The 12,654-nt window shown below is 48.2% G+C and overlaps 1 protein-coding gene across 28 annotated transcripts in view; it reads left to right on the top strand.

Moving 5' to 3' along the window:
* Epb41l1 (erythrocyte membrane protein band 4.1 like 1) overlaps nt 1-12,654 on the top strand; it is a 117,972-nt gene that overhangs the window by 91,445 nt on the left and 13,873 nt on the right. For 10 of the 28 annotated variants that reach the window (XR_007106346.1, XM_047535430.1, XM_047535412.1 and 7 more), the window contains 5 exons: nt 1,860-3,857; nt 4,339-4,446; nt 5,586-5,984; nt 7,761-7,865; nt 9,998-10,081. Coding sequence is in view for 27 of the 28 variants with exons in the window: in XM_047535430.1 (XP_047391386.1) it covers nt 1,860-3,857; nt 4,339-4,446; nt 5,586-5,984; nt 7,761-7,865; nt 9,998-10,081 (2,694 nt within the window). In the remaining variant the exon portion in view is untranslated. The remainder of the gene's footprint in view (nt 1-1,859; nt 3,858-4,338; nt 4,447-5,585; nt 5,985-7,760; nt 7,866-9,997; nt 10,082-12,654) is intronic. The other 18 variants (XM_047535574.1, XM_047535580.1, XM_047535554.1 and 15 more) reach the window with 7 other exon arrangements.

Raw genomic sequence — 12,654 nt, 5'->3', positions numbered from 1 at the left:
AATGGGGAGTGCTGCTCTGAATGAGGCACTGAAGGTCCCCAGTTCAGAGAAAGAACAGCTGCATACCCGTGGCAATCTGGGCTGCCCTAACATTGTCCCATCTAGTGAACTGGGCCAGGTGTGGCTCCACCAGTGTATTGGTGCCAGCAAAGTTTTCTCTCTCTCTCTCTCTTTTTTTTTTTTTTTCCACTTCAGGATCCTACCTACTTGCTTGTTAGAAGTAGAATTCCTCCTTCTTCCCCTACTGTTCATGCTGTTATCTTGTGCAAGCCCCGCTTTCTACTATCCCTCTTTCCTGTTGGCAAGATTCTTTAAATAAGGTCTTGTTCTCTGACTATCCTGGAGACATGATTTGCTAAAGTGGAGTGGGGCAGGGTTTCCTTCCCAAAAGTGGGAGTGGGGCAGGGTTTATAATGCTCTTTTGATTCTTCAGACTCCTTCAGGTCTTATGTGACAGACTCTTTGTCAAGTCATAAACTGAAAAGGAGCCCTGTTGCTGGAAGCAGTTTTGGGCAAATACTGCAGAGATGGTCATGGTCATGGCAGGGTGGAAAGAACACACTTCACAGAACTTGGAGTCAGGGACTGGGTCCTAGGCCTGCCTTGTCTTTGCCACTGGCTCATTCTCTTGGGCAAGGTGCTTTCCTTCAGGAGTCTTGGATATGGATTTCCATATCTGTGTCCTGAGGGGCTTTAGTCAGAGCAGTGATTTCAGAGGAGGGAGGTGCCTCAGAGCACTGGGCAGCTGAAGCCCCGATGTCCCCAGGGCTGCCCAATGTTTGTGTTACATACTAGATGGACTTTCATTAAGATTTTGTGGGAAAAAAGTCTTCTTTGGTCTTGAGAATATTAGAAACCCAATGGCCTTCTTGCTGCCTTAATGATTCAGAAATCCATTGTTCCCCCCAAGCACTGCTTAAACAGCCCTTGTGGCGTAACAATTGGAAACTGGTCCTTTTGCCCCGTGATGATGTCTGGGTCTATAGGACTTTTCCTTCTGTGATGTATTTTGGTCAGCCCTTTAATACCCTATGAGTTTTGTTGGAGTTCTCCAAGGATGGATCCTGGTATTTGTTTCTTTGAGATGGAAATCGACAGTATTCAAGCTTTTTAAGCCATTGTGTTGACTGACACTAACCTGGCCATTTGGGATCTCTGCTAATAATCTGTTTCCTTCCCAAAAACTCTGATAAAATAGGTCAGATTTTAGACGACAGCCTATGGAACTCAGTGCTTCCCCCACCTTGACAGTAGATCACAGGTGGCACCCATCTTCCAAGATTGAGATAAGTCAGCAGAGATTCCAGGCATTGAAAGTCAGACATTCTTTTCCTGACTGTATCATCAATAAGTGGTAGCCATGGCCAAGTCATTGGCCTTCTCTAGGCCTCGGTTTCCCCACTTACACAATGAGGAGATTAAATTGAATAATGTCTTAAGAACTCTTTCAACTCTAACATTCAGAGATTCCTAGTGGTCTAAAGTTTCCCCTCTGAAAGTGGCAATTGTTTTAGTAAAAGGGGAAGAGGAAGAGTCCTGGCCCATCCATGGATCTCACTTTCTCCGTTGTTAGCATGGGGAGAACATGAGAACCCATCCCATCATATCAAGTTAGGGATAGTGGTTGAGGAGGGTCAGTCAGTTATTTTGGGATGCCTTAATGGGAAGAATAACCTTGGCGAGAATGATTGGCATAATCATGCCTTTCTGTCCCCCACCAGTTCTGGGGACATGCCATCCCGGTCCACACTGGACCACTTTCAGTGGTAGATTGGTCCCTTTTTACAGAAAGAAAGGTGACCCGTCCTTCAGGTGCCTGCTATTTCATGTTAACTCTTCTTGCTCCAATTGCAACACAGGGCTCGGAGCATTGGGTATTTATAGAAAGAGAGTACACTAGGCCAGAAGAACTCGGTCTCAGTCTCCTAAAAGTGGCCAACACACAGCAGGAAGAAAGTGAGGCAGGCCTCGCTGATATCCTTGCCGATGGCAGACTCTCCAAGGTAGACATTCTGGTGGACAAGTTCAAAGTCGAAATGGCCACAGAAGAAATGGTGGGAACCAGAAAAGTCAACACTCAGCAGCAAGGGAGAATGATTGCAAGTCCAGAAGACTTTGAGTCGGTGTGGGAGGAAGGCCCCTGGGTCAGGGGAGGTTCCGGAGGGGCTGCCCGGGCTACAGGATGCACATTGTCAGACAAACTCCTTGAGGGCTCTGAGCTCAGGGTCAGTACCAGCGAGGTACCCATCAGGAACTGCCGCATCTCAGATGGTCAGCTGGAGGGTAGGGCAGAGCTAAGGAAGAGGCGGGAGGAGCTCCAGACTTGTGGAAGATCAGCAACCCCAAGGACCAGGCCAGCAGAGGGGGAGATCCCTTCTCCAGCTTCTGACAAGGGAGGACTCCAGTCATTTCTGTTGGATCCAGGTCATGCTGAAACCAGAGCTGACTCTAGCGATGAGACTGATACCTCCTTTGCAGAGAGGAGCTTCTATCTAAACCATGGAGAAAAAGATCCTGAAGATCTAGTTCTCCCTCTGCCATTGGAAGAGAGAGAAGAGCATTTGGATGCCCCTCCTGGAGGACAGATCAAGCCAGAACTGCCAGGGGAGCTCCCAGAGAGCTCGGAGCTGAATTCCTTTGACCTGAGGGACTCTGCCACAGCTGCCAGGAGGAACAAGGATGGAGCCCACATTGCTTCCTCAGAGGAAGGAACCAGGTCTCCCAGGAACCATGGAAGACAGAATGACCTGCAGGGACCTTCTCCAGAACAGACATTTGCTAAGGACTGGGAAGAAGCACAGCAGGGGATGGAGGGAGAGTTTACCCACCGAACAGCCAGGGCAGCTGAAGAGGAAGAAACCCCTGCCAGTAGGGATTTGAGGGAAAAGGCTAAAACAAGTCCCTCAGCAGGATGGAAGAACCGCTCCACTAATGGAGGAGGGGGTGTATGCCTGGACCCCCAGGCCCATGCCCTTTTGTGGACCATCCCACCTCATGTCAGGAAGCCAGTCAAACCAGACAGAGGCAGCTTCCTGCCCAAAGAGAGAGGAGCCATTCAAACCCAAACTGGACAGCCTGAGATGGGGGACCAGGAAGCCTCAGCATTTCCTCACATGGAGGTGGTCACCTCCCTGCCAGCCTCCCCTGGTCACTTTGAGGCTCTGGAAGCTCTGCAGGAAGCTTCTCCAAGTCCAGCTTCTCATGGGTCAGGGGAGCCTTCAGAGCTCAGGGATCTCTTTGGAGAGCAGTTCCCTGTATTTCTCAAACATGTCCATCTTCCTAAAAGCAGCCCAGAGTCCAAGGACCAAGTCGAGTTAATTGTGCCCCCTGACATAGGAGGTGAATGCAGGGCACCTCCAGTGGCCAGCAGAAAGCCCAGAGTTGTTCCTGAAGAAGCCGAAGCAGGGATATCCCTGGGATTGGTGTTCTCTTCAGGAAAACAAAAGGAGATGACCTCTTTCCAGACTGGGGGACAAGAGGGCTCCCTGGAAGATATTAGCAAGACCTCAGTGGCCAACAAAATTCGGATATTTGAGACCCATGGAGCTGAGACTCGTCGAACTAGTCAAAGTGAAACGAAGGCCCTTCCAAATGACTTGATTTCAGAGGCCTCCACGGGACAGGTAGAGCAACAACGGAATAAGCTTTTAGACCTAGGCTTCGTCCAACTCCAACCCCCAGGGGACTTTGCCAGTCCCAAAACTACACATTCCTCAGTGATGCCTCTGGCTACCAGACACATCAGGGAGGGCACTTCTACTACGCCTCACCAGGAAAGATGCACAGAACTCGAGCTCACATCCCCTGATTCAGGCTGCGAAGCCACGCTGGAGGAAGCTCCTGGGGTAACTGGCTATGTGAGCCCCCGCCCCCACCGTGCCCTGCACCGACCGCATGCCTGGTAGCTCTTTAGAAGCATGCTTCAGTGGCCCCTCGTCATTACTGCAACCCAAGGCTGCTTGTCCATCCCTATGAGGTCTTTTCCCCAAATGGGCCTAAGAGTAACCCAGGCTGAAGGATGGGGTCATCTGCTTGGCCCATGTTAGCTTGGCCACAAAGACCCTCAGCTTTTGGTGTGACTTGGTGCCCAGAGGGTCACACACAATCCTGTGGAGAAGGTGTCACCACTACCAGCAAATGACATGCTTGCCTTGCTGCCCCTCCCCTCTAGATTCCTACCTGTCTTGCTTGGCTTATCCAGTGATCTTTCTTCATCCTTTCCTGTCCCTGGTCTCCTGCCTTGCGGAAGCTGACAGTCCAGAGGTTTCCATCCTCCACTCTGGTTCCCTCTCAAGTTTCTTTCTGCCTCCTTAAGACTAACTGTCTTCTCTAATCCAGAACAAATCCGGAGATGCGGTCAGGGAAGAGAAGCGCTTCACCAGCTTAGCAACGAACGCCCCTGGGAAAGGGGGGCACCTGAGACTCACCAGCCCTTTGGGCCCTCAGGTCTCTACAGTCCCTTTATGCCCTGATGACCTGGTCATCTTCACCTGGCCAAGATGCATCGCTCCTTAGATTCCCACCTGCCTTAGCAGCAAACCCCCCTGTGGCTGCTCAACTCTGGCTTGTCTGGAATGTATTCCTCACACCTCTCGACCTTCCAGAAACTGGCTAAATGGAGGCCCGTTTCGCAAGTGAATCTCTAAGCACACTGAATCTCCAGAAACTGAAGTCGAGTTCTTTAAAAATATATTTTGTGGGTGTTAGATTGGTCTTTTAAAGAAAACAATGTCATGGACCAGCCAAAAATGCGTGTGCGGTGTTTAATCCCTGACAGGCCAGTTGAGAGGTATGTATGATGGACAAGAGTTGCTGGCATCTCCTTGGCCTGCTGTTGTCAATTACACTGATGGGACCAGAGCCTCCTGTTCATGGCCTGTCTGTGGCCCACTCGTGGAGCTAAGGGTGGATCTGGTATAGTACCCAGCTCCCTCGAGCTCATGCTTAGAGTGCCTGGCCCCGAATTGTTCCTCCCTCTGTTTGATGCTGACCCCGTCCACGGAGATTCAGTGGAATTGACAAGCCCTGCTGGCTTCCTCTGTGTTCCTCAGGCTCTTGGCTCTAGCCTCTCTGCCTCCTCCCCTGGGTTTCCTGAGTCCCTAACCTGCCTCCTTAGTTTATTTCTCGATGCCACCTGCACGGATGGGCCTGAAGTCTGGGATTCCATCCCTGCCTTTTGCACAGTGCCGCTTCTGATAGGCTCCTCAATCCAAACCTTGGATGGGGCCTCCTGTCCAGGACTCACTGGCAGGATATTCGCTTTGTATTCGCTTTTGCCATCAGCGTGAGATCCTTGGGAAGGAGCATCCCTATTCTCGAAAAAATTTTTAGTTTTTTTAAGCTTGTTATGATTTCAAGGAACCTCTCCTGGGTTTTTGTTTTGTTTTGGTTTTTGGTTTTTTACTTTTTGATTTTTCATTTCGTGACCTGCTCTTCCATTGGGGACATCAACACAGCCTCAAGATTTCTTCCGACATGCACCATCTTGATGTTCTCTCTCTTTCTCTTTCTCTCTCTCTCTCTCTCCTTTTTTCTCTCCCCCTCCCTACCCTGCATCCCATTCCTCTGATTTTATCTGGCCATAGAGAGCAGGGCTGAGGGAGGGATCGGAGGAGAAAGTCAAACCGCCACGTCCCCGGGCCCCAGAGAGTGACACAGGAGATGAGGACCAGGACCAGGAGAGGGACGCGGTGTTCCTGAAAGACAACCACCTGGCCATAGAGCGTAAATGCTCCAGCATCACGGTCAGCTCCACATCCAGCCTGGAGGCTGAAGTGGACTTCACGGTTATTGGTGACTATCATGGCAGCGCCTTCGAAGACTTCTCTCGCAGCCTGCCTGAACTCGACAGAGACAAAAGCGACTCTGAGACTGAGGGCCTGGTGTTCTCCCGGGATCTCAAGGGGCAGGATGATGAGTCTGGGGGCATCGAGGACAGCCCGGATCGAGGGGCTTGCTCTACCCCGGATATGCCCCAGTTTGAGGTACAGTGGAGCTTCATCGAAACCTGGGCCCAACCAGGCACTGCATGCTCAGAGGGCCCTGGGCCATGCGGGAGAAGACTGAGCAGCCAGTTGCAGCCTGAAGCTGTCTCATGTTGCATGACTGTCCCTCCGCAGAACAGCATGGCTCTGTGCTCGCATGTTTGCCGTATTGGTTTACCCCTAACACGCGCTCCTTGGTGTTTTAACCCTGTGACCCCATTGCTTGCTGAGGTCAAGCGATGACAGGTAGTTTGTTCTTACTCAACTCCTCATCTCCTGCCTATGTTGCATGGCACCTGCAGAGAGCATGTGTCTGTGGATTCAGGGCTTCCACAGCCTGGTCTGAAACTTGAATGGATTTTCCTGTTTCAGGCTCAGGCTCATCTCCCTGGGGCCTGGGCTTCCTGGGGAAGAGGCTGTAGTTAAAGTTCATCCAGCCCTGGGGTCTCAGGGTGGTAGTGGGAAACTCCTGGAGTAGAGGATGCATAGTTATTGAGAAGGACACAGGGACTAACTCTGTCTGAGCCTCCTTGTTTTGTGACCCTCCTCTGCAGAGCTGCAGAGAGATCTTTCTGACACTCATCTCTCTCCATGTTGTTCGTTTGCCTCCTCACCTCTACTAGCCCAGCCTCCCTCCCTTGCTCCCAATGAAATGCCAGCTCGTCCATTCTGGGTTCTCACTCAGTGCTGTACCCTTTGGCTAGAAGGTTTGTCCTCCCTTTCTGTGCCTTAATCTGAGACAGAGCTCAGATGTCAGTTCCTTCGCCCATGCTTTCCTGACTCCCCGGTGCAGGTATTGCTCTAGTCACGCCCCTCCCCCACTTGGGAATACCTCTGCTCTGGCATTCTGCAACAGTCAGTGACTGATAGGCCTGCTCTGCCACCAGGTGGCAGCTCCTCTGAGCCTGGCACCTACTCAGGAATAAGAGATGATTCATTGAATGAATGGCTAGATTGCAGGGTTACAACCATCTGTGAGAATCCCCTTCCCCCCACCAGCTAGATGACAAGCTAGTGTCCATTCATCCATTCAAGTCACGCATGTGAAAACCTGCAGCGGGTGTAGTGTGGGCCTGGTGGAGGACTTAGATCATTTAGCTTTAGACTTCTAGAGTCAGTTTGTAAATGGGTGACCTCAGGCCAGATCTGGCCAGCAGATGTGTTTTCTTGGCTCTGGTTTAAAAATCATGGCATTAAATATAAAATCCATGGGTTTCTTATATCATAAAAAAAAAAAAAAAATCAGATGGTCCCATCTCTGGAGGCCATGATAACAGTTGGCCAAACCTGAGTGAAATCCCATATGCCGTCCACTCCCCTGCAGCCCTCAGCCAGTCCCTTCACTTTTTCACTCTTTCTGCCTCACCTCTGCAGGCCTCCTTGTATGTGGCTCCTGCTCTAAACAACAGTTGGAATGAAGCAGCTGGAGGCTTAACTGTGAGAGGCCTTCAGGATTCAGCAATATTATGTATACAAGGAAAACACATCATGAGGACTAGCACAGGGGGTGTTATTAACAGAATTAAAAGCGTCCCCTTAATGGTAACCTAAAAAGACATACAGCCCCTTTGCAGGGATATGGAGCAGGGACACAGGGCAGGCCTGCCTTTGGGCTGTTTGTGACTTCACACCATGCCTCTTCTGCCCTGGCCTCATACCCTCCCAGAGACCTAGCCATCTATGGGGTAGGAGACAAGCTCTTACCCTATTCTACAGTTTCCTGTGAGCAGGCATCTTACCCATCTTGAGTCAAAAGTGTCCTTTGTTTCCTTGTAGCCTGTGAAAACAGAAACCATGACTGTCAGCAGCCTGGCCATTAGAAAGAAGATCGAGCCGGAGGCCGTACTGCAGAGTAGGATCTCCACTGTGGACCACACCCAGGTAGCCTGCACTTGCCACTGGAGCCTAAGTGTGGGTATTGGGCTTTGGGGGTCTGTTCCCACTGCCCTGGCCAAGCCCCTTCACTAACCTTCCCATCTCAGCTTCCCTGAAACCACTATTTTAATCCTGATGCTCTTTTGAGCCTCAGGGTCCTCCCTAAACTCTGGGAATGGGAGGAGTGGGGCAGATCGTACTTCTTAAAGTCTTTATTTCCCCATCAGTAAAATGGGGATGATCCTGCTTCATACTTCCTTCTAGGAGTGTTGCAAGGTCTAGTGGCTAGTGGATTAAGACCCTGGTTTTTGGCCTACTTAATGGAGTTGGAGAGATTTTTTTTTTTTCAGGGATTGCTTGGGGAGATCAATCTCAATTTGGTCAGAACAGTTCACCCTGGGTCATTTTTTATGTATGGAGTATCCACATTAGATTGGCAAAATGAACAAAACAGAAGGGAAAAGAGGTACCAGATAATTTTTCTCAGCATCTTAGCACCCTGCAAAAGCTATCTGGCATAGGCTCGGGCACACAGCTTCAGGTTTGGTTCCCACATTCCTTCTGTGGGTTTTAAACTTTGAAGAATGAGGTTATGGGTCTGAGAGATGCCCTTGTGGTTCTTTCTGGCCAGACAAGCTGCAATGCTGGCAGTTTTCTTGTCCTGGTGAACCAGTCTTTGTCTCAAGAACTGAAATAAGGGCTGGGGATATAGTTCAGTGATAAAGTGCTTGCCTGGGATGCACAAGGCACTGGATTTGAGCCCCAATACTGAAAAAAAAAAAAAAAAAAACAAAACCTGAGATGAGACATAAACCAAAAACATAGGCAGCTGTGTTATTTCCAGAAATTTCTCTCCAACTTTTATAAAAATGCTAGGGATTATGAGACTGCCTAGCACCAGTCAAGACTCTAGCACCCATTAAGACTCTAGAGTTCTAATGAGCTGTGTGACCTTAGGAAGGTTTCTCTTCCTCCCTACCTGTTTTTTTTTTGTTGTTTTTTTTTTGTTTTTGTTTTTGTTTTTTTTGCAGTGCTGGGGATTGAACCCAAGGCCTTGTGCTTGCAAGGCAAGCACTACTGACTGAGCTATCTCCCCAGCCCACTGTTCTGTTTTGGTAGCTTGTGTTATGTTTTCATACAGAAAAGTATAAAGAAATTAAAATGAACTCTAAATCTCATAACCCAATAACACTTATTGATATCAAAACAAAACAACAAAAAAAGTTCAGTTATAAAATTCAAATGGAACCAAATGAAAATTGTCTTATGCTGCCTCCCAGGAAAAAAATATATGCATATTCCAATAGAGATACCTATGTCTCTATATACTTAAAATTATTACACAAAAGTGATTGTTTTCTTTTTTTACCTTACCTTTTATTCTTTTAAAAATATATATATATATATTTATTTGTAGGTGACACAATACCCTTATTTTATTTTTATGTGGTGCTGAGGATCAAACCCAGAGTTTCACACATGCTAGGCAAGTGCTCTACCACTGAGCCACAACCCCAGCCCCTTAACTTTTATTCTTTCTTAAAAATATTTTTTTTAGTTGTGTACGGACACAATACCTTTACTTTTATTTTTATGTGGTGCTGAGGATCGAACCCAGTGCCTCCCACGTGTGAGGCAAGTGCTCTACTGCTGAGCTGCATCCCCTGCCCTTACCTTTTATTCTTAATATGTATTTTGAACATCAATGCTCATTAACATTTATATCCCCAGCTTACTCTGGAATTGAGTCCTAATTTGATTTGTTATCTCCCATCAATGTACCCTATCATGGTTTTTGTCTTCTGCAGTTAATATACTTTTGAAAATTTATATCCATAGGGTAAATTTCTGTGGATCACTAGGTCAAAGGTTATGTGCACTGATATTCAGATAGAATGTGTCAGATTATCTTGGATCACATTTTATTTGTCCAAAAAAAAAAAAAAAAAAAAAAAAAAAAAAAACCCAAAACAAAAAACGGTTGAAATGGGATGCTGTGCGGCTTCTCTATGGTTCTGTGTGGACTGCCCCCTAGTGCATGCTCTTTCACACAGCCTGTCACTCTATAACCGGGATGGTGTGAGCCCAGGTGACAGATGCTGGTTCTTTCCATCTCTAACAATTCCTCCTCTGACCAGCAGGTTGATGGGAGTGCCCCACTGGGGAAGGAGTTCATGACAACCACCCCCTCCATCACTACAGAGACCATATCCACCACCATGGTAAGTGGAACCCAGGAGGCTTCCCTCTGACCAGCCCCCTCACCCCACAAAACAGCCAGATAAGTGAATGATGCCCTGGCTGCTTCAGGAAGTTCATAACTGCCCTCACCCTGTTGGAGTGAGACATACAGTCATTTATTGTCTGGAATCTAGGGTGCCCCAGGACATACCTTCAGACCTCAGTTTTCCAAACTGAAAGATGTGGGAGGTGGAATTCCTGAGTCTGTTATTTGGGCCATCTCAGCCATGCAGGGGTAGAGGGAGGATGGTACTCTTTGATTCTTAACATGTAAGAATCTCATCTCCAGATTCCACTGGCAAATCTCACCTCCAGGCTGAGAGCCCTTCCTGAGGGCCCATAGTGGTGGCCACCCTTGTCTCAGGCTACTTCCTCATCATGGCCAGTAGATGGCAGCAGTGACCCTCGGTTTGTAAACTCAGGATTTTTGGACACTTTCCAAGGGACCTTATGGTTCTACCTATTTGCTGTCTGATTCATGAAGGAAGGTCCTTGGTCACAGGTGTCTTCACCTGTCAAATGGGAATAATCCCCATTCTGCCTGGTTCATATGTTCTTTTTTTTTTTTTTTTTTTTTTTTTGAGTGTTGGGGATTGAACCCAGGGCCTTGTGCTTACAAGGCAAGCACTCTACTGACTGAGCTATCTCCCCAGCCCCTGGTTCATAGGTTCTTAAGAGACTTCAGAGCCTTTACTAATGAATAGAATAGATAGCATTCAGTACACCAGTTATGGTGTCAGGTGATACGCTGAGAACTTTGAATAGATTATGAAACCGAGGTGGATGTTCTCTTTTACATCCTTCACAGATGAGGAAACTGAAGTTCAGAGAGGTAAAGTGACTTACCCAAGGTCACACACAATAAGTGGCAATGCCAGGTTAAGCCCAGGCATTCTGACACCAGAAACCCCACTTTCAACATCAGCCATTCTGCTCTGCTCTCTTATTCTGCCCTTTGGTGCATTGACCGCATGGGGATGGGGCTGGGATTGAGGCTATGGGTAGTCAAGGTAGCAAATGCCTGATCCAGGTATATCATGAGCTATTGAGAGTTGTTTTCAAATACTTTCCCTTGCTAAACCCCTGATGTACACATCAAATGAAAATTCCACTGATTTAGATTGTTCTGTGGGTAGGTTTTGAATAAATAAAAATTTTAGGATCAGTAAACCCAAACTAGTTACCTGCTTGCCTCCTTTTCCCTGGTCACTCAGTTCCTCTTCTCCCTGCAACCCTTCACTATTAGGATGCTTGTAGACTTAACTTTAAATTCAACCTTAGGTGAGCAGGCAGTTACAGCATTCATTTACTCATCCATCCATCTATTCATTCATTTGTTCCAAAAGCATCAATGGGTCTCTATTGTCTGCCTGACAGGAATACAGAGTTGAAGAAAATGCACTGCCTGCTAGGATTCATTTGTTCAGTCATCATCATGAGCATCTGTAATGTACTGTGCCCCTGTATGTAGGTCTTGGGCACACAGTGGTAAACAAGGTCCAACTCTCCCACTTCCTGGCTGAATGACCTTGGGAAAGTCACCTGAACCTCTCCAAGCCTCAGTTTTCCCCTTCTATAAAATGGGGTAGGGGAGTCACAGCACATATCTGAAAGGGTTCATGTGAAGATGAACAAAGTAATCTGTGTGAAGCCCTGAGAACAATGCCCGCCCTGCAGTAAGTGGTCTGCAGATGTTAGTTGCTGCTATTTCTTTCCTACCCTCATGGAACAACTAGCCTAGGGACCACTGGAAGGATCAATATGGGTAACACCTCTGCCAGCAGGAGCTGGGGAAGTCATTACCTAGCCAGGGACAGCTGAGCTGTGCATGAAGGATAGGTTAAGGTATGGTCACAGCAGAAGCCACTCTACACCATGGGCAGAGCAGGGGTAACCATGGGAAAGTGAAGGAGCAGAGCATTTGGGGAAAGACAGTGGTCAGTGAAGTCAGGCATCACGTGTGTACAGGAGTAGCTGGGGGAGAAGAGGCTGGAAAGAAGGGCTGGGCCAGAACCTTCAGGGCCTCCACCATCATGTATGAAGTCCAGATTCATCCTGGAGACAATAGGGAATCACTTACCTTTTTAAAGTAGGAGCATGATATCATCAAGTATGTGTTTTTTGTGTTAGATTAGCCACTGTGTGGAGTGTGGACTGCAGAAAAATTCCTTCCCCCCTTCCTTCCTCCCTCCTTCCTTCTTCTTTCCCTCCTTCAGCAAATATTTATTGAACACCCAGGACATGTAAAGTACTATGCCAAGCACTAAATCCAGCGCTGGAGAAGACAGTGTCTGGAGCTCTGGAGCCCACACTGGGAGAGACAGAAAGAGAAGTCAGGGAATTGGCGGAGGAACCGGGATCCAGAGGGGATCCAGCCAGAGCTTGAGAAGGTGGATGCAGAGGAGGTCCCTGGGTTAGGGAGGCCTGGAGGGAGGCAAATACAGGATTCAGTCATTGGTAGAAGGTTCAGGTGACAGGAGGCAGGAAGAATTGGGGATGCTGTTCACTGGCCAGTGGTTCTCACAGTGTGGTCCCAGGCATCTGTAAGAAAGGC

Source organism: Sciurus carolinensis, chromosome 2, assembly GCF_902686445.1.
Source record: "Sciurus carolinensis chromosome 2, mSciCar1.2, whole genome shotgun sequence".
Lineage (NCBI taxonomy): Eukaryota > Metazoa > Chordata > Mammalia > Rodentia > Sciuridae > Sciurus > Sciurus carolinensis.
The sequence above is the reverse complement of the archived record's forward strand: the minus strand, read 5'-3'. Positions and strand labels throughout refer to the sequence as shown.